The sequence below is a fragment of the Acartia tonsa genome, chromosome 9 (assembly GCF_053477335.1).
Source record: "Acartia tonsa isolate MP-2025a chromosome 9, ASM5347733v1, whole genome shotgun sequence".
NCBI lineage: Eukaryota > Metazoa > Arthropoda > Copepoda > Calanoida > Acartiidae > Acartia > Acartia tonsa.
In genome coordinates this window covers 33,956,155-33,982,279 of record NC_137268.1, presented here as the reverse complement: position 1 = coordinate 33,982,279, position 26,125 = coordinate 33,956,155, and the positions used below count along the sequence as shown (strand labels likewise).

Here is a 26,125-nt window from a genome sequence, read left to right as displayed (position 1 = left end):
TGTTCAGATTGATATTTTTACCGTTTGTTTGTCTGTTTTTTGATTTATTAAGATTTTCTTCAAAGAATATTGTAATCCTTGTTTTTAAGGATGTTGTTATTCTTATTTTTTTAATCGTCCTCGTTTAGAAAAGACGCAAGACATAATGGAATGCGTATATTCTACCTAATTTCAATTTTTCATTCATTTCATTTTTTTAAAAAAATTTTAATCGACGCATTTTGCTCCATTAAATGTGAAAAATATTAGGAAATAAATGAAAAATATCAAACATAATTCCTTTCAAAAAAATCTATATTTATTCGGTTGTTTTCCCCAAAGTGCCCGTAGAGCATTAAAAAACACCCCATTATTTTTTAAATGAGTTGAAAATATGGGGGAGGGGGAAGTAGTTTTTCGTTTATTTGTATATTACTTTAAGTCAAATTAAGTTAGGTATACTGGGTACTGGGTAGCCCCGAAGGGTTAGGGCCTCTCAGGTAAGGGCTGTTAACTTGGAGGAAAAGCGCAATGTATTCCAATTAAAAAAAAAGTATAAGGCTTTACTACATTCTTAGGAGTAAGGAAATTGAAAATAGTTTAAAACCAAACTTTAATATGAAAATTAAATAGTCTAAAATCATCAGGGGACCTATAAGAAGCTCACTAACTACTTTATAAAATAGGATAAGAACATAGTAGGTTGATACAAAATGACATCCTCTTTTTTTGGACACAAACATACTACTTCTTTTTTATAAAACAATTAGGCTGAACGTACAGATCATGCCCGCACACTGTTTTAAGCGGCATAAGAAGGCCTACAAATAGTCTGGAATCGCCATAATCAGTAATGCATAATTATCTCGCGAAAAAGACCTATTTTATGCGTTTTTTCTTCGGTGAAGCTTTCCCTGTGCATAATTAGATCTTGGCTATTCCAGATTATTTGTAGGCCTTCTTATGCCGCTTAAAATGGTGTGCGGGTATGATCTGTACGTTCAGCCGTTTGGCAGCTAACAGCCTTTAAAATTCATAGATTTTTGAAAATATTGCTTACCAGCAATATTTTACCGTGAACTGCAGTAGATCCAACAGTTAAGTCTAAAACAGCTTTTTTACCTTACACTACTTTTAACCGGAAGTGAAAAAATAAAATTCTTTAAATTCTTAATTCCCAAAACTTTCCCTGTAGGAATTTGATCAAGGTAGGTAGGGAACAATGTCAGTAAAATCTATTTATACAGTACACCCTTCTTTTTCCGAATATTAAATAGCAAAAAAAAAAAATTGGGAAATAATATTATATTATTCGCTATTCGTCTTATCCTTCCAAATCACTGATTTTTATCATTTTCAAGTTATTTCATTTTATTGCATAACTTAATTGAAAAATCTTCCGAGAGATATTTTCATTTTTATAGGTTTATCAGGATCTTAATGTATAAGATGATAAATTGAAGTTAACTACCTACTCTTGCAGATTAAAATTATTGGTTGAAAACTTTGAACACTTTTATTTTGAAACCAACCAATGAAAACCCAATAAAACACAGTTATTGATATTCAAGAATTCTATCTTTTACCATTTTAAAGTAAGAATGTTTGTTTTGCAGATTTAAAACTAAAATTCAATTGCTTAAAAATTCAACAATAAAAAAACTGGACAAAAATCTAAAGAATTGATTTACAATTTATATAGGTATTATCATTGTACATGGAAAAAAAACAAAAAGTATAAATATTTAATGTTATAAAAAAACTGTGTAACATAATATTTCAAAAAATCTAGTTGAGAAATTTATTTTAATTTTTAATGCAATTTATATGACATGCCGGTTACATAATCGTCTTATCTTAAACATTTAACATTTATTTATTTATTTTTCAAAAGCGTAGCTGCTCTATGACTATTATATTAAAGTAACCGGATCTGTGTGTGCCTGTCTGTCTGTGTGTTCCAATTGATTTCGCTAAACACCGAACCGATATGGTTTTCTTTTACAAGGTAATAGCCTTTTATGAAAATAAAATGGCCTTAAACTATCCCGGAACCTATAAGAAGCCTCACTGTAAAGGAGAACCTTATATGTTCAGCGGTTAGCGAGATTCTTCGTTACAGACAAAAAAGCTTACATAAAAGGATATCATCATAAAATCAAAGTAAGTAGGTATATTTAGAAAACATAGAAAAAGCTTAAACTTTTTTGTATGTTGTTTTATATTTTTGTAGAACAAAATATAATTACCCCTCCCCTTCTATCATGCTTTTTAAAAGCGAAGCTTTTCTATAATTAGGGTCGATCCGTCCGTACGTCAGTCCGTCCGAGACAGATAGCTTTTATTCGTTAATTAAGGCATGTTAGAAATGTCCTATCGATTTCAAACTTTGCATGGTGATTCCTGTAGTAGTTAGGTACGAATCAGAAAGCGTAGCTACTCTATAATAATTACCAGAATGTCCGTACGTCCATTTAATCATATTGATTTTTCTACTTTTTTAACAACAAATTTTTATGTGATCTAATTATCCATTTGATCTGATTTTTGATATATTGATTCCTTGAACAACAAAGAACAATATTATAAGCGAAGCAACTCTATAATCAAGTCCTAAAAATGTAAGTATGTCCATAAACATTTTCCTGTATCAAGCAGTTTTTCAATAAATTTACTTACAGTTTGCTTCGACTCTTATACTTTTATATTCTGATTATTCAGTTCAGACACTATACAAGTCCGTTTGTCCTACCGTTTCAGTGCTTCGCATTTATGGATGTTGTCATCCTTGTTTTACTATTTGCAATTGCTTTTGATATCAAGATAAATATACAGTTTGTTTATATAGGATATTAATAGATTTATTATTACTTGTACGTATATTTTCATGTACTCTAATAAAGTAAAACTCGTAGCTGGTTAAAACAACGCTCCCCCCATCCCCTCCGCTCCAACTGGAGGAAGGAACTGAACAATCAATGATGTCCATGTTAGCAACCTAAATTGATATAAATTCTTCCCTTGTCATAATATCCACTTATATTCTATATCCATCAGGATACCTTTATCAGAGATTCGTGGATGTGGCAATAACAATAAAAAAATCGCCTTAAATCTTAAAATTCCATTTTGTGTTGCTAGTATTACTTAGTATGGGGGGGGGGGGGGAATTGGAATTGTCTTCTCCATTTTGTTATTTAACTAAATTATTTTTTGTCTTTGCATTTTAAACTATACATCCAACGGATTTCTTATCTTAAAAATATATAAGAATTTTACCGAATAAATAAAAAAATCTTTCAGAAAAAAGGGGGGGGGGGGGGGGTTAATGCAACCATCTCGTAATCAATGTATAAATGGCACTTAGAACTCGAATTTCGATATAAAATTTTGCATGAGTAATCCTTGGTAGGTCTATTTTCCCTAAATCGAACAAAAAGTTGGAAAAGTAACGGCTAACGGCTGGCAGCTCAGCCGCTTAGTAATTTTTTTGCTTTTTTCTATGGAAATAAATCACGAAACCTCTCTCCACATAATGCTCTTTTCCGATCCAAAAAGTTTTTAAACGATTCTAGCCGGTAGTTGCTGGTACTAGAAATCAAAAAAAAATTTTTTGTATCATTTCACATGATTTAAAGCAAAAATATGTTTTAAAATGTTGATTTCTACGTAATTTTTGACAGATTTGCCCTAAAAATAGCCAAAAAACGGCTAAACGGCTGAGCCGTCAGCTGTTACTTTTTCAACTTTTTGTTCGATTTAGGGAAAATAGACCTACCAAGGATTACTCATGCAAAATTTCAGATCGAAATTCGAATTCTAAGTGCCATTTATACATTGATTACGAGATGGTTGCATTAAAAAACCCCCCCCTTATACTACTTAAAGTATTTAACAAAAGCACATTATTCGAGTTACACAATAACACAAAAGATTGTTTTTAATCGCAGCTACTTGAATTCTAGGGTATGTAGGTATGTAAATGAAAACCATTGATATCGGTTCAACGGTTAGCGAGATCATTTACCCCGCAGCACTTAAACACACACACAAAAAACTTAGAAAAGGATTAGTGTTCTCTTTTCATCTAAAATCATGACTTTGTTACGATACACATAGTTAAAATTGTCCTTGTTTTTTTAAAGAGCTATTTTCCATTTTAAAAATATAATGTTTCTTGAGATAGTAAATTTTAAAAACTTGTTACAAAATAGGGTTGGACCGGATATCCGACCGGATACGGAATCTATTCGGATACCGGATACGGAATCTATACTGATACCGGATACTGAATCTATACGGGTACCGGATACTGAATCTCTCCGGATACCGGATATCTAGATGATTTTTAATGTCGAATATCCGGTAATTTGCCGGATATCGAACGTTGGCCAGATATCCGGCCCAACCCTATTACACAATACTTGAAAATACCCATAATTTATACTCACAAAATCAATAAATCAAAATGAAAGCTGCATGTTTAACAACAGTTAAAGAGGACTATCCACGAACTAGAGCAAGTGATTCTAAGCATCTTCCAGCATTGACCCATAGTATTTTTTTATTGAATATACTAGGATTATGTTTAATATTTGCTTTATCGACTAAAAAGTTAGGTTTCACCATGGTTTTATATGAAAAAAACTTTGAAATGTAAAGCAATTTTTAAAGCAATATCATTAAATGCTTTGTCGAGTTCAAAGGACAAAATAAAATAACACTGCAGAAAAGCATCAAATGTTGTAAATTGCAAAAGTACATTAATTAAACTGTTTCAAGTTACCAGCCCTTTTTTCTAAATATGAATTTTTAATCACAATAATATACTTTTGTGTCAAAGCTTTTAAACAACAGTTTGAACTCATCAAAACATTTGATGATATTGCACCAAACAATGCTTAACATTTCAAAGTTTTTTTCATATAAAACCATAGTGAAACCTAACTTTTTAGTCGATAAAGCAAATATTAAACATAAACTTAGTATATTCACTAAAAAAATACTATGGGTCAATGCTTAAAGATGCTTAGAATCACTTGCTCTGGTTCGTGGATAGTCCTCTTTTCTTCGAAAATGATTTAAAGAGTAGGCTAGCATGTTAAAATTGTCTATAGATTTTAAACCATTCTGTAATGATAAAGTATGATCTTTAAAAGCAGAAAGTTCGTACACCCCTTTTAAATATAATTCTAATGTTGTCTTAGATATTTTGAAAAAAAAATTTATGTGTTTATCCTATTGTCTATATAGTTAAGCTTCGCTTTTAACATCATTATTTAAATCGATGCGCATTTTCTGTGTATTCAGTCGCTTCTCTATTACTTAATGTTAAGTTCGAAATGAAAGAAAATAAACATTTTTTTTTCACTCCTAGTAAACACCAGGGAGGGTGGGGACATTGGACTGTTTTTAATACACTAGTCCCCAAAGTTTTACAATACCTCTTTTTTATTTACTGGCTTAACAACTTCGAGTAATTTTATTGAATTTCGATTGGTTGGTTCATCAAGTTGAGTGTACAAATGTTTTCACCACTAATTTTAATCTGCAGAATGGATAACTTTGTTTGTCATCATTGAGGACGTACATCGATTTATAGGCCATTGTCTTATCCCTTTAGATCCCAGATTTTTTCACTCCTAGTAAAACTTACAACTTGGTGTGCATTTAATTCCCAACATGTATGACAATTCAAACTAATTGCAGTGTGGCCACAACCAAAAAAATACTGATACTGAAGAAAAAAAAGGAAATACTGAAAATACTGAATCCTAAAATAAGAAAAAATACTGAAGAAAAAAAAGGAAATACTGAAAATACTGAATCCTAAAATAAGAAAAAATACTGAAATACTGAACAAAAAAAATACAAATACTGAATAAGTATTTTTTTTATATGATTCCTCATTTCAAAACTTCATATATCATACCTTTATAATTTGGGGGATATTTTAAAGACCTTTTAATTTTGCCTCTAGGTTTTCTTGCACCAATTAAGCAGAAAATGACTGATAAATATTTTAAATGATTACAAAACTTAAATACTTTTTAGTTAATTTAAGAGCATGCTAAAAAACTTTACCTTTAATAATCATGCAAAGTACTCACCTTAGATTATTCATTCTATTAATAGACAAAAAAAAATATCTGAAAAAATACTGTATAAAAGCATCTCAAATATCTAAAAAATTTATATTTGAGATGAAATTGAAAAAAAAATGTATATTACCATCATAGACGTCCAAGCTTTTTATTTATTTTTTTTGGGGGGGGGGTAAAATTTTTTTAAGGGGGTGGTAATTCGCTTTTTTGGGGGGGGGGGTAAAATTCGTGCGTCGCAATTTTTTTTACCCCACCCAAAATTTTTACCCCGGGGGTAAAATTTGCCTGGGGGGGGGGGTTAATTACCCCCCCTAAAATCTGTTGGCAGGGGTAAATTTTTTTTACTCCCCCCAAAATTTACCCCCTGGGGTAAAAAATTTTTTTTGGGGGGGGGGTAATTTAAATTTTATTAAATATTTAGTATTAAAAATGCGCACGATGCGCGCAAAATTTTTTTTGTTAGAGATTTTTATTTTGGGGGGGGGGGGGGGGTATTTACCCCTCCAAAATTGTTTGGGGAGGGGTATTTACCCCCCAAAATTGTTTGGGGTGGGGTAAATACCCCCTCCTTAAAAATTTGGGGGGGTAATCGCCCCTTTACCCCCCCCCCTTGGACGTCTATGATTACCATAAAAAAAACAAAATTAATGTACAAAGTTAAGGGTAATTTAAAGGAAAGTAAAAAGAGGCGCGAAGCGCCGAAAAAAATCTGACATCAACTACTTGAAAAAACATCTTATTTATGCAAAATTTTTTGGAATTTAAGAAATAATGAAAATACTGAATCATGAAAATTTCAAAAAACTGAAAAATACTGAATAAAATTTTCAAATACTGAATATTCAGTATTTACTGAAAATACTGAAGCCCCAATTTCCAAATACTGAAGAATACTGAAGATTTTCAGTATACTGAAGAATATGGCCACGCTGTAATTGCGACCTCTTTTTAATAGAGGTGATATTTAAGGAACTGTGGGGGTAACCTCCCCTAAAATAGTTATAAAACTTCCCCGGAAAAATGAGAAGCTAACATTGTATAAGAGAACCATGTCGGTTCAGTGGTTAGCAAGATTATTCGGTACAAAACAGACAAAAGACAGACTGACAAAGTCATAGTAATCATGATACTTCTAACTAAGTATTAGAACCGCAATCTTTCACTAACAACCCTTTTAGTTTTGGATTCTTATTAATTTGCATTGATATATTTGCAAAAATATGAAACATTATACGGAAATAAATAAACATCGACAAAACTACATTTTAACTTTTGCATTTGATTTATGAAAATATTGTTCTTTATCTGTATCTGGCTATAAAATAATTTAATGCAACTTAATTGGGAAAATGTATATTTTTTATAATATTACATTAATAAAACAATCTATTGCAGATAACCAACCCCATGATTGGACGACCATTGTCTGAAAGTCCTAGATGTACATGGTAACAATTTCCACCAGTATAGGGCCAATACATTCCCCCGGGCCCCTACTCTAACTATATTTGTCACGCTAGTATCATAACTAGTTAAAAACTTTGGTAAAATTTGTTTTATTTTAATATCCGGGGAAAGCTGTCTATAATACGCTGCGATATAAGTTATTTCTCGCATCGTCTAATAAACAGCTGTCCGCGGATATAAAATGTACAATTACCTATAAGATTATAACCAGTTTTTTTTAGCCCCGAGATGCCTAAGGCAAGGGCTAAAAAGCTAGTTTTATATTATGATTGTACATTTATATATTCGTAGAAAAAAGGATATAATACGATGCTAGACATAATTTTTCAGTATGGCTGGCTGAGAACCGGCTTTGAAGCGATCCTGAAAATAACTTTACGTACCTCAGTATCTGAAATTATGGATTGTAAGGCTATTAATTTGTTCTCCAACAGCTGTTCTCGTGCAATGGATTCCTAGAACAATAAGACATAATAAGTCCAGGGCGGTTTCCCTCTCATGGCATCTGGACCACGAGTGAAAACAAGCATTTTTTCTCAGGGATCTAAAGGGACAAGACAATGGCCGATAAATTGATATACATCACCAATGATGATACACAAAATTACCCCTTATGTAGACGAAAAGTAGTGGTTGAAACGTTTTGGCACTCAACAAAATCAACCAATCAAAAGTTCCCAAAGTTGTTGAGCCAATGAATAAGAAAATGTTATTAGTGTAATAAACAGACCATTGTCCCCTCTCTCCAAATTTCTAAATTTCTAGATTCGGTTAGGTTAAGTAAAGGTTTTAAAGCCCAGCAAGGATTAAGCCGTTGGAATAGGGACAAAAATAGTTAAAAATAACCCCCTCCCCCAAAAATTGTGTATTTGTGTGTGGGGGAAGGGGGGATGGGGGTTGGCGATGATCAAGAATTAGGTTTCAATAAAAACCCAATTTCAAACGGAACCTGATTTACTAAAGCTGCGTTACCGTTAAACAAAATAAAATAATAAAAATCCGCCAATAAAAATACGCAGAAAAGAAAACAATTTAAGTAATGTTACAATGTGTAAAAGTTAGTTTATAAAAGAATGTGAATAATGTGTGTTTAAATGTTTTGTACTGCTATTTAGGGGTAGGTAAATGAAAGATAAAGCAATTTTTCCCCTGATAAAAATAAACTATATTTGGGTAGTTAATACAAGATGGCGTCATACTAAAGACGTTAAAATAAGTTTTGCAACTCGGTCGGGCCCGTGACAGTAATAACAGGGTGACTGACTTAGATTAAGAACAGACGCTACTTATTAATATATAAAGTTAGGACTTCCAGAATAGGGCATGCAATGACAGAATTAGTTGTCTGATGTGGCACCTTAAAAGTACCTTAAGAGAGGATGCGGTTGTGATGACACTTTTTCAAACCAAAACTACAGGAATGAATTTTAAAAAAGAGTTACAGCAGAAGCACTAAAATTTTGAATGACAGACGCTTTAAACAGGTATAATGTGGAAGACCCCTCCATTACCGCCGTTTCCCACTAAAAAAATGGCGATACTGGCGGTTCCGCCCCCGTTTCTTAACAGTTCCTCCACATTGTAACTCTTAAAAGCAACTGACGACATACCAAATTTCAGTGCTGCAACTCTTATTTAAGTTGAGTTCCTTTGACTTTAAGTTTTGGTTTCAAAAAGTGTCGCAACCGCCTCCCCCCTTTTTAACGTTAATAACAATAGTGTCAGGGAAGCGACAACCACCAAAAAAAAACATTAATTCATACGAAGGAATACGAGAAAACCAAAGAAATTTTCTCGTTTATAAAATTTTACTCTCATTGATCTATCTTTGGATCACTGCGAAATACTATTGCTATCTACAAAGTAAATTAAATGAACCTTAAAAGCTAAACAAATAAATGAGAAAACTTTCAAAGAGAAATCTTTCAAAAATATTTGAATTGCTGCTTATAAAACATATTCGTGAAACACGGTATGGATATCTTTTACAGTGGCGCTTCTTTTAGGTTCAGAAAATGACTCAACTATTCTGGAGGGTGAGTATTTCCCTTAGAAAAAAAAATAAAACTTGCCTGAATGAATGTGTTGAGTTGATAAAGGTCTTGGGGTGGGATACACGCCCCTGCTGTAGTATTCACAATACTCTGACTAGCCTAGATAGATAGATAGTTAGTTAGGTATCTAGATATATTGGGGTTGGATACACGCCCCTGCTGTAGTATTCACTTCACAATACTCTGACTAGCCTAGATAGATAGATAGTTAGTTAGGTATCTAGATATATTGGGGTTGGATACACGCCCCTGCTGTAGTATTCACAATACTCTGACTAGTCTAGATAGATAGATAGTTAGTTAGGTATCTAGATATATTGGGGTTGGATACACGCCCCTGCTGTAGTATTCACAATACTCTGACTAGCCTAGATAGATAGATAGTTAGTTAGGTATCTAGATATATTGGGGTTGGATACACGCCCCTGCTGTAGTATTCACCATACTCTGACTAGCCTAGATAGATAGATAGTTAGTTAGGTATCTAGATATATTGGGGTTGGATACACGCCCCTGCTGTAGTATTCACAATACTCTGACTAGCCTAGATAGATAGATAAATAGGTATCTAGATATCTTGTGATAGAATACAACCATCCCTGCAGTAAAATAAATAAACTAGGTAGATTATCAGAGATCTGAAAATAATAGGATAGTTTATGAATCATGAGAAATATTAGTTACATAGGTACCTACAGAAAAAAAGAAGATACACAAATAAAAGATTTAAAGCATCGTATTATAGACAGCTTTCCGCGGATATTAAAATAAAAAATCATAAAATTAAAACCAGTTTTATTAGCTCCGAGGGACTGAAGGCCTGGACTTACATTACTTTAATACAAGTTGAAAGCTCTCTGAATATGATGCTACACATGATTTTGCAGTATGGCTGATAACAGGTTTTAATCCAGGGGATAGTAATTGGCTTCGAATCCATAATGAAAAACTTGTTACCTTAGCTTCTTTTCCATCAGGTAGGTAGAGCTTTAAAGTTGCTATTATACACCCGTGTGTCACCTAAATATATATTAAATTTTCAAAGATTTTTCGGCCCCAAAAGGTTATTTTGTAGGTATGTACAATACATTAATCACCAAAAATTAAAAATTGGTAAAATATTAGGGTTGGGCCGGATATCCGGCCATTTTCAATATCCGGCCGGATACCGGATATTGAAACTATCCGGCCGGATATCCGGTTCTATAATTTTTTATACTTTACACCAAAAATCTCTGCTTTTTAAAATTTTAAATGGCTAGGGTAAGGGGGGGGAAATTTCGTTTTTTTTTCGGTTTTTTTGAAAAAAAATGGGGTAAATATTAATATTTTCAAATGAAACCAAGACCAGTAGAAAGCTTACGGAAAGGACTATCAGGTCCTAAAAGGACATTATCCTAGGACTTTTAGAAGTTGGCCGAAATTGACCACAAAAAAGTTACCGATATTTCCCCACCACCGGGGGAAATATCGGTAATTTTTTTCAACCTAAAAAAAATCGATGAAAAACGGCCAAACGGCCAGTCGAACATAAATAATCATAATTAGTATAGGTTATAGGGATTATCCACAAAAAGTTTCATAATGATCGGACTATTCCTTCTATGTTAAAAATGAATTTTTTTGAAAGACGCGAATTTTCGATTTTTTTTTTCGAAAATTTTTTTTTTAAAAACTTAAAATTAATATAAGAAAAAAACGTATTTTATTACTTTTTATCCTGATCCTAAAAAAGCTCACATTGAACTATAGATTTAGCCCTAAAAACATGAAAATTGATTAAAAATTGACCTCAAAAATTGAATTTGAAGCAAAAGTGTCATCTTTGCAAAAAATCTTGACTACATTTTAACCTTAAAAAAATCGATGAAAAAAGGCCAAACGACCAAACAAGCGTAATAAATCATAATTAGTATAGGTGATTGGGATTAACCACAAAAAAATTCATAAAGATCGGACTATTCCTCCTATGTCAAAAATATTTTTTTTTCAAAGGACCAGAAATTTTGATTTTTTCCTCGCAAAATTTTGATTCAAAAAATAAAATTAATTTTTTTTTGTTTTTTATCTGTTCTATTCATTTTTAGGCCTAATTCTTAATAAGTCCATATGGAATAATAGATTTGACAAAAGAAAACATGAAAACATGACCTTAAAAGTTGAATTTTAATTTCTTTTGAAATTACCGATTTTTCCCCCGGCGCCAACTTTGGTCATTTTTGAAAAAAATATTAACCCGATTTTAAAGCTCTCAACGGATTTGGAAAAAGCGAGCAATTTCTAGTTCAAAAAATTTTTCAGATCAGCTCTAGGTCTTACCAATTTTTGTGTAGGTCGATCTTTACACACCTACTAAAAAATTTTTGGAAAAAAAAATTTTTTTGTCCGACTTTGAGACCCAATAAGTACCCTTAATATTCATCTCACAAAAACTTCATTTTATACTTTTTTGTAGGCAATTTAATAAGGAACAAATTTGCTTTTATGTTTTTTTCTGTCATTTGAAAGGAACATGGAGAAAAAGGTCATTTAATGAAGGTAGGTCGAAATTACCGAGAATAGCCCCTTACCGAAACTTCCCCCCCCCTTACCCTATAATTTTCTTATTATTGAAGCTAGAAGAACATTTTTTCTGAACAAGTTTAACTTTATGTAAATTTATATAAGATTTCTGAAAAAAAAATTTTTTGCTACCTTAGTATCTGGTAATTTGGCCGGTTACCGGATATCCGGCGTTTGAGATCAGCCGGATATCCGGTATCCGGCCAAAAAAGTATCCGGCCCAACCCTATAAAATATATTTTACTTTCTTTGCATCGGGTAGTTAAAGGTTTGAAGTTACTATTAAAAATCCGTTTGTCATCTAAAAGTAAAAATAATTACCATTTTTCTGATTTTTTCCGGCCCCAAAGGGTAATATGTATGTAAAGTACAATAATCCCAAAAATGGAGAATTGGCATAAATATATCATTTTTCCTTTCCATGAGGAAGTTAAAGCTTTAAAGTTATTTTTATACACATGTGTGTCAATTAAATATAATCATTAATAACTTTTCAGAGTTCTTTTCGGCTATAAAGGGTTATTATGTATTCAACAATCAAAAATAAATGGAGAATTGGAATAAACCTACCTATATATATATATTTTTCTCCATCGGGTAAGTAAAGCTTTAAAGTTTAAAATACACATGGCAATTATGATTTTCCAGAGATTTTATTCCCATCCGCAAAGGGTTAATATGTATGTATTATACCTGTCTTGAGTTCTCCATGACATCAACTCCGAACTGGACAATATCTCCAGAGCACACCTAAAATTAACAATTTACTAGGTACCTAGTCTTGAAACACAGATCCAGATGGACTTATATCTGGCTACTTTTGAATAAGATTATAATTTGCTAAGAGATAGTGTTCTTACCGCAAAAAAAAAACACTAACAGGTAAAAAATGGTACTCATGAAAACCGATGCCTTTTTAAAATGAAAAAAAATAGAATAACATCCTTTTGTTTAACACATACAACCTTTAACATATAGAAATTATATTGCCTTCTAAAACTCACCTCAATATTGATAAAAAAGTAACCCAAAAAAAATATTCTTCTAGCCCTGTTACAGCTAAGGTTCGAGTTTATTTGCTAACTTACTTAGACGGATGGATGGAGGGACATACAAATGACAGAATGAGGACGCCGTTGTGTCCTAGATTGATTAGGATAGCTTACAAGATTTTAAAACTAAAAAACTATCCATTCATAGAAATGACGAGAAAACATCAGAAAAAATTTTAATTGGGGGAAGAAGTAAACACTAGATGCCTTTTTAAAAGGCATAATAAAAATAAGGGTTTTATTCACCTCTCTGGGGGAAGACTCTTCTGTTCCCTTGGACAGGCGCTGGTTGTTGACAAAGGTTCCATTGCTGGACTTTGTATCCTGCAGGTAAAACTTGCCCTGGCTATACCATAACACTGCATGGTTTCTACTCAGTACCTAGATAGAGATTATCATTAGTTAGGTCTGTAGGTAAACATTACCTTCTATCAGTAGCTACCTAGAAAGATTCTTATATAGATTATTAGTCATGAATATTAAAAATCCCATGCTTAACACATTTCATTTACTTTCAATTAATAGAAACTAATGAAGTTTAAAGCGAACTAGATTTAAGCAGATCTCTCTTATCATATTCATAACCCTTGCGTGCATTTCCTAGTACACAGTTTTTTAATATTCATCGTTAATTTCAACAACAACAAAAAGACAGTTGAGTCAAAAAGTAAACACGCGACTATGACGTAACCCGTAGAGCATCCGATCCTCGTTGTTGATGTGACGGGTTCAATTCTCGACCCAAACCGTGTCATAACGACGTTAAGAGTTATACATATGCATGGTGCAAACAATTGGTTGGTTGTCTGCAATGTTTGGTTTGTTAGTTCCTTGGGATCTACTATACAAGCCTGGCCCTAGATTGTTATATATTTCTTTTGAAAACTATTCTTACAAAATAACAACAAAGTCGATTCATGGATGAAATGGAAGTAGCAGATTTAGAAGTATTTTCACAGTAGCTTTTCTCCTACTTCTAGCCACTAGGTGGAGCTCTGACCCTGATAAACAATCATTAACATTTAGCTAACCTAAGCTATCAAAAGCTACTTTAAAAATACGAAGAAACCAGATACTTCGTCATCTTTCCATGATCCGAAAAGTCTAACATGAATCTCAAAAACCGACCTAAAAACATGAAAACTCATAAGAATAACTAATCTACTACAAATTAAGTTTACCTTGCAGTCAAATATTGCATTGTTAGGTCCAGGTTTTGCTCTGGCAATTGATCTGCCCACCTTCACCTCCTGGTCTAGCAACAGGTTCCGGTCTGTGAAGGGGTGAGAGTTTGGCCTGCAAATAATCAGGTTTAGTCCAGGGATCTTAAGGGATAAGTCTATTGATAAACAAAATTACTAAACCTATAGATTAAAATTGTTGGTTTAATAGTTGGAAACTACCAATCAAATTTCAATAGAAGTACCCAACGTTTTTGAGCTAAAATAACATCATATGGTTACAAAACTTTGGGTACTCAATGTTCAGTCCAATGTACCCTTGTTTAAATAATTGAATTTTAAAATGTTACAATCAAAAATAATACATAATTCTTATTTCAACATGTTGTAAATCAAAATATATGTACTATTAATACTAACAATGTAAGACATAAATTTCACATAAAAATGTAAGTTTAAACATTTTTATTTGTTCATTTTTTAAAAATAAAAACAAAACCCATCTTTTTAGACTACCACAGGTAGGAAGAAAGAGAAAAAAAACTGTCTTTAGCCTAAGTAATACAAAAATAAGTTACTAACAGTAACTGAAAACTTTTAGAGCAGCTGTGCATTGCATTTAAACTATTCGGTGCTTTCACTCATAGTGTCTATTAAGCAATGATCCCCCCCCCCCCCTTTAGTTTAAAATGAATTTGTAATAAAGGGATTTTTAACTATGTCTAACCCCTGTAGAGTTCCTAACCCTGCAGGGATGCCATTGACCAGTACCCAATTAAACCTAACCTGACCTAAAGTAATAAACCTACATCAACCCCCCTCCGCCTATCTAATTTTAATTATGGCAAAAATAAAAGCTTTGGGGTGTTCTGTGCTTAACTAGGCACTTGTTTTACTTACCTACAGAATAGGACCGCCCTGGGATGTCCTGTGTCTGTATTAATACTTGGTGGAGTCTCCGCAGGCATCCCGCAATACTCTACCATATACACGACTAGAATAATAATAATAATAATTTAGTATCCGCAGGTATCCCGCAATACTCTACCATATACACGACTAGAATAATAATAATATAGTATCCGCAGGTATCCCGCAATACTCTACCATATACACGACTAGAATAATAATAATAATATAGTATCCGCAGGTATCCCGCAATACTCTACCATATACACGACTAGAATAATAATAATAATATAGTATCCGCAGGTATCCCGCAATACTCTACCATATACACGGCTAGAATAATAATAATAATAATATAGTCTCCGCAGGTATCCCGCAATACTCTACCACGACTAGAATAATAATAATAATATAGTATCCGCAGGTATCCCGCAATGCTCTACCATATACACGGCTAGAATAATAATAATAATAATATAGTCTCCGCAGGTATCCCGCAATACTCTACCATATACACGGCTAGAATAATAATAATAATAATATAGTCTCCGCAGGTATCCCGCAATACTCTACCATATATACGACTAGAATAATAATAATAATAATATAGTATCCGCAGGTATCCCGCAATACTCTACCATATACACGACTAGAATAATAATAATAATATAGTCTCCGCAGGTATCCCGCAATACTCTACCATATACACGGCTAGAATAATAATAATAATAATATAGTCTCCGCAGGTATCCCGCAATACTCTACCATATACACGACTAGAATAATAATAATAATATAGTCTCCGCAGGTATCCCGCAATACTCTATCATATACACGACTAGAATAATAATAAGAAACTAAGAATAATCATGAGATGGTTTTAGGCTGATCTATTTTTATAATAAGCCTGGGTTAAGTTTTAGGCTATTTCTGTGCCCTTTTCTACCCTTTTAAATATAGAGTTCCTTAAGGTCACGGGCGTAGCCAATAGTACCATAAATACCAATAGAATAATAATAAAACCGGATTCTATGGTTGAATCTTATCCCTACACATTACATGAGAACTCCAAGTGAACACAACACAACACTTACCTTATCAATACGGGTGGCAGTGGGTATGCTGTTCATGACACTCGCTATGGTCCAACAACCCCGGATAACCAAACTGAGCCAAATATCTCCTTTTCTGTCCAAACACCCGGGGTATTTTGGTTAAGTAACACCCATCAGACAACCAACTGTTAGATTGTACGACCTTTGTCATCCTAACGGTGCACGATAAGGAGTTGCGCCTGTTATGGGCCAAGGTCTTAACCTTAGTCTAACTATTAATGGCTCAAACGTGTTGAGCCACGGTTGCGGATTTTTCGTACTTAACTTACCTTAAATATTTGCCTTGGTATCATAAATTCATTTCAATCTAATCTACTCAATGTCTTCTTCCCAGAGCTGAAATACAAATTTCATGTCAATATTTAGGTAAGTATTTCATTTGAGATTATCTTAGGATTTTCCTAAATATACTAAAAACTTTGTTCTACAGGATCTTTCATGGGACCTAGTTAGTTTCAATTTCTTTCACTTTGAATAATATTTTTACAAGATCCTTCTATAGGTATTTGCATTAAGAAATCGTTATGTACTATAAGAAAACAAGAAAAAAGTAGGGATGGCATTCCGTCAAATTTTTGGACGGGATTCGGATTCTTACAAGAATCCGTCAAAAAAACGCGGATTCCGGATTCTAGCAATATTTTAAAAGGCTTTTTTAAGAATTAAAAAATTCAAGTGCTACATATGTCCTAAAATTAATGTTCTTGGTGTTATTTATAGTTCACTTCCGAGAACCGAACCAGATTTCTAAAAATATTATATATAATGCATGATAATCTTTGTCATCAAAAAGGCGGAGTTGAAAGAAAAACCTGAAGACGCTAATTTAAGCCTACCAATTAAGAATCCGAATCTGCTATTAAAAAACGGATTTCGGATTCGGATCCGGATTCCAAAATTGGCCAAAAATTGGGCGGATTCCGGATTCGGACTGCCAACCCTAGAAAAAAGTATTTGACCTTACAAAAAAATATACCTACCTAGTAATGAATGAATGAGTGTAAATATAAAGAATTAAATAAGGAAGATGTAAATATCAAGAGATAACTCCAAAATGAAATAAAATCAAAGATTATTATGTAATATTTGTTCATGAAACTTCAGTGAAGAGTTTTTATTGGCTTGAAAATTCATATTATTTTTTATTAGTAGGTACTTGTTAATTAAATAATAGAATCTTAACAAATCTATTTAAGAATCAAACTCTGAAATACCTACTAAGAAATTTCGCAGACACACACACACACACTTGCACTCATTGTATATGAATTATTAATTCAATTTTAATCCAAATAAAATATATATAGAGATACAGAGAGAGAGAGTTAGAACTGTAAAGAAATATGAAACTGATATTAAGAGAAAAATATTTAAGATGAAACTTGATATTTTATATCACAGGAATAAACTGCCTAAACAGAGATAGGTAAATGAGAAAAAAAATATTAACTAAATACCTACCTACTCTTTATCTAATATGTACATAAGTTTAGGTAACCTAAGTAGCTTTTTAATCAAGTTTTAAAGGAGTAATAAAAGGTGGAATGCCTTGATGCAGTTACAGATTAAAATCAAAAGGTTGAAAGGTAGATTATAAAATATCAACGCATACAATATTCAACATTATTTAGAAGTTTGATAAAAATTCCATGTAAATTATTTCATGTTATCTAAATACAAGATGCCTAATAATTGAGACATACTTAGATTTTGAGACTTGGCTTTGTTTATAAAATTATACCTAGGTAATGTTCCTAGGAATCCATCTTGATTTATTTTAGAGAAGCCAAAAATCAAATAGTCTAATTTGGCATAGGTATGTTCGTTCTGGAAATGAATAAAGACGCTGTCTAAATAATACCTAAATATTACATACATACAGGAATCATCATGCTAAGTTTGCAATTGATAAAATTCAATTTCTACCGGACGGATAGACGTACTGACCGACCATAATTAAAGAAAGGCTTCTCTTAAAGAAAACCTACCTGTAAAATATCACATTCTAATTTCATGTTTCCTTCAATTACATTATAAATCACTTTTTCTACCACATTTTTCCTTCTTACTAGGTATCTTTCACTAAAATTAATCACCTTAGTAATCACTTGTGTAGTTTATTGTAACTGCATTGAACTAAGTAGTAATTATACAATATTATTAGAATAAGAGAAATTATGGCTTCTCTAGGTATATTATCAATAAAACGTTGTCTCTCTTTGTATTTTTATGTTTCTGAAATAAAAAAATGAATCGTAAATCGTAAACTTAATGCAATTCTAAATATTAACAAGGATGACAACATCCATAGAGGCGAAACACTGAAATGGTAAGACAAATGAATATTAACACTTGTATAGTGTCAGAGCTGAATAATCAAAATGAAAATGTATAAAATTCGAAACAAAATTTTAAGTTTGGTTGAAAAACTGCTTACGTGCAGAATGATGTTTAAGGACATACTTAAATATTTAGGACTTGATTAAAGAGATGCTACGCTTATAACATTGGACATTGTTGTCCTAGGAATCGAGATTACAAAAATCAGAATTCATTATACGTTAAGGATAGTAAACTCTAATACAGGAAATAAACTAGGTGTGTAGGTAAGTATTAACATTAAAAATGAGAGTTAATATTTTCGGCTTTAAGCTATAAAGTTCTCGGAAAATACTAGGTAGGTCATTAAAATTGGTTTTCACTTTTAGGTGACTTTGATAATGTCTAGGGTTAGCTTTATTTTTTATTTCGGATAGTTTAAGGCCATTGTCCTGATAGCATGCAATTGCCCTCACTTGAGAATAGGGACGAAGCTACAAATGTATATTTTATATACAAATAATTCTTGGTATTTACCCCAATACAGTTTTAAACCTTCCCTGGACCTTTGAGAAGCTTTGCCTTAGAGGAGAACCATATCAGTTCATAGTGGGGTTAGATAAAGATCCTCTTAATTAGACATCCATTTATTTTCAAAGTATAAGGATATAAAACTAAAAATCATATCTCATGAGGACAGACGTAACAGATTTGACATGATTCAAGTTTCCAAAATTCTCAACAAAGTTGACAAAGTAAAAGAAAATATTTTGTTCACAAGAGCAAATGTTAATTCAAAAAGAGTTACTAGACTAACTGCCAACCCACTAAACCTGAAGAAAAAAACGTGTCAACACATATATATATGTCTACAAAAACTTTTTTTTCTAACCGAGTGATTGATAAATGGAACAATCTACCAGACAACGTAAAATCTGCAAGAAACCTGTACATTTTCAAGAAAGAATATGACAAACTTTAAAGACTTTCAACAAAACTGTTATTGTGATGAATATTCTTTTGATTGAACTTATAACTGTGATAAAATGATGCCCTAATATTCTCGATATGCTCCAGTAGGGGCCCTGAGAATTATATGAACATAAACAACATATATCAGTTGTGTAAACCTTCACTGGACCTATAAGAAGATTCATTGTATAGGGATAACCATATCAGTTCAGTTAGGTTAGATGGCGATATATCCATAGCTAGCTACACGCATACGTACGTACAAGTCAGATAGATTTACAAACATCCTGTTACATTTAGGTGTCATATATGCGAATAGTTTCATTGTATAAGGTCTTACTGTTATCCTAAAAATGTTTTAAAACTTTACTGGATCTAAAAGAAGCTTTACCGTATAGGCCGGAGAACCTTATAGGTTCAGCGGTTAGATAGAGATCCTTCATAAATTGCTATATACAATTAATTAGACAGCCAGAGACAGAAAGATATCCAGAATTTTACAATTAAAGATTGATTTCATACTTATCAATATTTTTTCATTTGTAAAAGTATCACTAAATCAATATTTTTTCACATAATTTAATTAACACAATTTCACTAAAAATAATATTAGGCTAAAATGTTCGATAATACAGGAAATCTTCACGAAAAAAATAACAGTCTATGTTTAAAAGTAGGCGAGAAATTCAAGCTTTCCTAAAGCCGGTTCTTACAGACAAACAGACGGACGAACATATCATTATAGAGCAGCTTTGCTGTTATTGTAAACATTTAAAATAGAATTTATCACAAAAATCTTTGCTCCACTTTTTGGGAATAATTTTGGCCCTTACCCAAGATTTGGTTTGGCAGGGCTTGTAGTAAACTAATGACGAGCCGAGTTCATTTTGGATATTATGTAAAAAAAAATAAAGTCTTGTCTGAATGGATGTAGATTCAAGAATATGCGTAGATATTATGACAGGGGAAAAATTTTCGTCAATTTAGGTAACAATATCCCCTCGCATTTTTTGGTTGGGCCGTTTATCTAGTAGGAATTTTAGCCCGCTAGGTACAGAGTTAACTTTATTATAGAACATTAAAATCTAGTGTAAGATCCAAGTACTAATAATAAATAAATTTTTGTATGGAATGGATGTATAATATGCGTGGATATAATGACAGGGGGAAAATTGTCGTCAATATAGATTGCTGACATGGAACTCACTTTTTGGTCAGTTCGTTCATACAATTGGAGGGGAGGGGATGGGGTAAAGGAGAATCGCTATTTTAGCACTCTGAGTTTCACTTTATTAGAGAACATAAAAATCGAGTGTAAGATCCAAGTAATAATAAATCAATTTTTGTATGGAATGGATGTAGAATATGCGTGGATATTATGACAGGGGAAAAATTGTCGTCAATGTAGATTGCTGACATGGGACTCACTTTTTGGTCAAATCGTTCATACAATTGGAGGGGAGGGGATGGGGTAAAGGAGAATCGCTATTTTAGCACTCTGAGTTTCACTTTATTATTATAAAAATCGAGTGTAAGATCCAAGTAATAATTTATCTATAGCCCAGTTCACAAAAGCTAAACAGTCGACCGATAGAAATTTTCAGTCAACCTTTTTTGAGGTCAACCTTTTTTCAGTCGTACTTTTGAATATTTATTTTAAAAATAAATTATTTAATGTTCCTTTTTCCCTGAGAAAAACAGCTGGAGGTCAGACTTTACAAAATTTAGACTGACGTCCTCATGATCCAAAAAAAAATAATTTCAATAATATTTGATTTTTCTTGAAAATTAAAAAATGATACCTGCAATCTTAAAATACTTTTAATATAACAAATTATTGAAATGAAAATTGAATATTTTTGGTTTTATATTTATTTTAAAAATTTTCCAATGTTGAAGAAACGTCTATAAATTTTTTAGGATAAGTTCCAGCTGATAATTAGATTAGTCTAACCAACCTAATAAAAATGGCGGACACAATAACAAATATCTTTTTCGAATTTAAATAAAAATGTTAAAATGTTACAATACTTATACTATTTCAATGCATTATATTATTTTTATTTGTGATTTTGTTCAGATATTACAATATCAACGATTGCTAAAAGTTATCAAAAATCAAGAGAGGTGGGGAGTAGGGGTTAGTTGGGGATGTAAAGTTTACGTTGCGTTTTTTTGTGTGTGTATATTTTTGCGCAAGCAATAGCTCTTAAAATAAAGTGACACATATTGGGATAATAATTACTAATTATAAACGTTAAAGACAATATCATTTGCTTCCTTTATAAATAAATATATAAATTGTAGAAATGGGAAATGTCCTAGCTTACTTAACGTTAATGTTTTTATTGCTTGGGTAAATTAATTGTTTAAAATAAGGCCTGAAATGTGCCACACACAACTTTCTTCACAAATATGGTGTAATGGATGCGGCAAAATATTCTATCTCAGGTAATATATCCCCTGTTTCGTTTCAATATACTTTAAAGTTAATTTAAATCTTTCAGATATTTAATAAAGATGAGCTGCAAATTTACTAAAGATGAGAAGAAAGTGACGGCAGATTGATTAAAACGATGTTTCTACTAACAAAATGCAAATCAGGTTTTACTTTTTTATCTTTTAATGCATAATAAAAATCACAAGTTAAACATTACTTTCTAATATAAGTCAATGCTAATGAAAAATTCAAAAATGGAAAGGTGACAAAAGAACGAGGGTAAGTGATATGACCTTAGCTTTCATTTGTTAAACATATTAGGTTAGAAAAAAAACAAGAAACGTTAAAATTTAGGTTTTACCCCCCCCCCCCCTCCTGGCTCCCCCTTTTACAACCCGTAAATGGACACTCCCATGGTAATTCTGGATTTTTGACCTCTTGGGGGTAATATCCAATAGATAAGCAACACTTTGGTTGCAGGACCTCTGTCTAAAAGTCCTAAATGTGTCAGGTAGTGAGTTGTGCCTGTTTTGGGCAAAGGCATTTCCCCTACTCTAACTATTAATATCACGCAACGGACATAGCTGTAGTAGGAACCATTTTTAACGTATTTAGTTTTAAAGTGGTGTTAAGCCGAGATTCGTACCTTTCACCTCCCCGATGAATAATGTTTTAAGCTACGGTTGCGGGTATAAAAAATATATTTTATCGATAATATTTATAGAAAGGGATTTATAATATTAGTAGTTGCTTTACTCCTAGCCTCTTGACGAGAATAATAGTCTAAAGACATATTTCACTTCTAACCTCTAGCCCTGGGCAAGGTCAGAAACTAGCTTAACTATTCCAAGAAATTTATACAGCTTCCCTGAAAAGAAAAATTAATTTGGAACAGCTATTTCTGAGATCTTTAACTAAGACCTTCTAATTTCCGAGAAATTAAGCTTTAGACAAAAAAAAACTTACTAATTTATATTAAAGGATAACAGTGTGATTAATAGTATTGCGCATCTGGTTTTTATTTTATTAAAAGCAAAGTTTCTATAATAAGGGTCGGTCTTTAGGCATGTTAGAATTGTTCTATTAAATACAAACTTTGCAGGGTGAATCTTATAGTAGTTAGGTACAATTTAGAAAGCCTAGCAAATCTAAAATCAATACCAGAATGTCCGTAAGTTCATTTTAAACATGTCGATTTTTAACTTTCTTAACAACAAATGGAGGGGGCGGAAGTAACACTTTTTGAAACCGAAACTAAAAGTCAAAGGAACTCAACTAAATAAAGAGTTACAGCTCTGAGATTTGACATGGCAGTTACTTTATAGAGGTACAATATGGAACTGTGAAGAAACGGCGGTGGATCGCCGCTCACGCCTAAAACCGCCGTTTCCCGCCGAAATTTATTTGTGCCTTTTCTCGTCAAATTAGATAATTTTGAATCATCTGAGATATTTTTTTCATAAAAATTTCCCTTATATTTTCACTTGACACTTGAAATAGTTCAAACATGTCAATATTAAAATTGCATGTGTCAAGTGCAAATATATTTACCGGCCTCATACTTCTAGTAAAACCACAGTTCTCTTCTCCTGCATTAGCAGCCTTCCACCTTCCTGTCATTTCTTATATTTGCATTTGACGAGAAAAGCCGAAAAAAAATTCGGCGGGAAACGGCGTTTTTCGGCCTGAGCGGCGGTTCCTCCGCCGTTTCTTCACAGTTCCATATTATACCTCTTTAAAGCAACTGCCATGTCAAATCTGAGAGCTGTAACTCTTTATTTAGTTGAGTTGCTTTGACTTTTAGTTTTGGTTTCAAAAAGTGTTACTTCCGCCTCCCCCCTTTGTTTGTGTTATTAATATCCAATTGATGTGATTTTTGGAATACTGATTCCTAGGACAACAAAGTTCAATAATATAAGCAAAGCAGCTCTATAATCAAGTCTTAAAAATGTAAGTGTGTCCTTAAACATTATCCTGTATTTCAGCAGTTTTTAACAGACTTAATTTTTTCGACTTTTATACTTTAAATATACTGATTCTGACCCTCTACAAGAGTTAATGTTCGTTTGTCCTACCATTTCAGAGCTTCGCTTTTATGGATGTTATCATCCTTGTTTTAAGATATTTTTGTCGCTAATTCTTTCATACACATGGAGCTTACGTGCACTTAACCATATCTAACAGAAACCTAAAAAAAAGGTTAAACATCAATAGATTTTTCGAGATTCAATTACTTTATTTGGCGATTGAAAATTATATTCTTAAGCTTAATTTTTTGCGTAAAAATTGCCAAGATACTTTTAATTTTGAAAGAAGTAAAAACAAAATTTAAAGGATTTTTTGTAAGTGGGGGTGGGAGTTGGCTTTTTTTCTGGGAGCGATAATAGAGTGGTAGTGGTACTCTTTCTAAAAAAAGATAAAACCTGACCTAGACCTATAAGAATATTCAGTACACAGAGACAGACATACATCCTGTTATTATAAGGACGGTTATTTATGATTTTTTATAAATTTTAAGGTAATGGTAAGGAGACCGACACAACAACAACACCTTTTACCAACGGAATAAAACTACGAAGAATTTCTCTGCACACTACATCCTATATATAAAGGTAAATATATGCAGCTTTTCCTTCAATGATAAAACTCGAACAACTCGAACTATTGTTTTAGGTCGTAATATTACAGTCTCTACACAGTTTAAGTTATTTAAGACAGAAAGAGGTTATACAGTGTGTTTTTTTTATGAGAACTTTTTTGAAAGCAATTTTACCCCACTTATAGTTATCAGAATTTAATGATTAATAGCTTATTTTCTTCGTTTTTTTAAGGCAATCAATAAAATGAAAAACTGAAATATTTTTTTAATTTTTATTAATTGCCTCAAAAAACGAAGAAAATAAGCTATTAATCATTAAATTCTTACAAGTTACAACTATAAGTGGAATAAAATTGCTTTCAAAAAAGTTCTCATAAAAAAACACACTGTAGTTAAGATGCAAAGATGTTGAAATGCATGTTTAATATCTTAAAAACTAACAAAAAGGAACAATGCAAGAACGAGATGAATTTTTTTTTGGCTATTTCGAAAGGTCATAAAGTTTGTTTTTAATTGTTGGAGAACAGTCCCCTTTTTTCTTTAAGGCTTACATAAGCAAAGCCGCTAGCACTTAATAACTTATTGGACATGTGTTTCTTTACTACTTAGTACATACTTATCAAATGAGAAATTATTTCCTACATAAACGACAAAAAAAGTAAATTATGCAATGTACTCTTTGATTAAGTATTGTTTTTTTTTCAGGAACAATGATGTTGCAAAGGACACCCAGCTGACCTCCTCGTTGCTAGGTAAAGGGAGAGAATCTACCAAATGATATTTGAATCTCTGAATGGACAATCCTTCAACCTTATTTTACGATGCCCTTACTCGCTCCGCTTAAGTAAAAACTCGTAAACAAGAAAAAAACATTCCAAGATCAGTAGCATATACATATAATTAATTATTTATTCCGAAATTATAAATGATTTTTGATAAAATAAAATAAGATATTCCATATATTTGTTTAGTTTAATGTATAAAGCTGCTCTCTAATTACATACCTATGTACGTTTTAAACATTAATGAGGCTATTATATCAGGTTCAGATTTTTTTATTTCTTGATATTCTAATAGATTTATGTTAGGGATCTAAAGGGAAAAGACAATGGCCGATAAATTGACGTACATCCCCAATGATAATATAAAAAATTACCCCTTATCAAGACTAAAATTAGTGGTTGTAACGTTTGAACACTCAACTTAATAAACCAACTAGTTAAAACTAAGTAAAAGTTCCCAAAGTTGTTAAGCCAACGAATAATAACACTTCATTATAAAACTTTAGGGACAAGTGTAATAAACAGCCCATTGTTACCTCTCTCTGGAATTACATTTTATGCTTTGCTGCTTGTTGGGTGGTATCAAACTT

At 32.2% G+C, this 26,125-nt stretch overlaps 1 protein-coding gene and 1 long non-coding RNA gene across 25 annotated transcripts in view; one reads left to right on the top strand and one right to left on the bottom strand.

Moving 5' to 3' along the window:
• Positions 1–18,974, bottom strand: part of LOC145328815 (uncharacterized) — a 47,480-nt gene extending 28,506 nt beyond the window's left edge. For all 24 annotated transcript variants that reach the window (XM_080172690.1, XM_080172691.1, XM_080172699.1 and 21 more), the window contains exons 1-9: positions 18,412–18,974; positions 16,693–16,759; positions 15,300–15,393; positions 14,400–14,514; positions 13,465–13,599; positions 12,860–12,916; positions 10,562–10,624; positions 9,623–9,703; positions 7,934–8,005 (exon numbers count right to left, since the gene is read on the bottom strand). In XM_080172690.1, the coding sequence (XP_080028816.1) occupies positions 7,934–8,005; positions 9,623–9,703; positions 10,562–10,624; positions 12,860–12,916; positions 13,465–13,599; positions 14,400–14,514; positions 15,300–15,385 (609 nt within the window). In that variant the 5' untranslated portion in view covers positions 15,386–15,393; positions 16,693–16,759; positions 18,412–18,974. The remainder of the gene's footprint in view (positions 1–7,933; positions 8,006–9,622; positions 9,704–10,561; positions 10,625–12,859; positions 12,917–13,464; positions 13,600–14,399; positions 14,515–15,299; positions 15,394–16,692; positions 16,760–18,411) is intronic.
• Positions 18,975–22,037: 3,063 nt separating this feature from the next.
• On the top strand, positions 22,038–25,711 carry LOC145328814 (uncharacterized). The gene is made up of 3 exons (XR_013882651.1): positions 22,038–22,318; positions 24,673–24,766; positions 25,459–25,711. It is a non-coding gene; the product is annotated as an uncharacterized LOC145328814 (long non-coding RNA).
• The last annotated feature ends 414 nt before the right edge of the window (positions 25,712–26,125 follow it).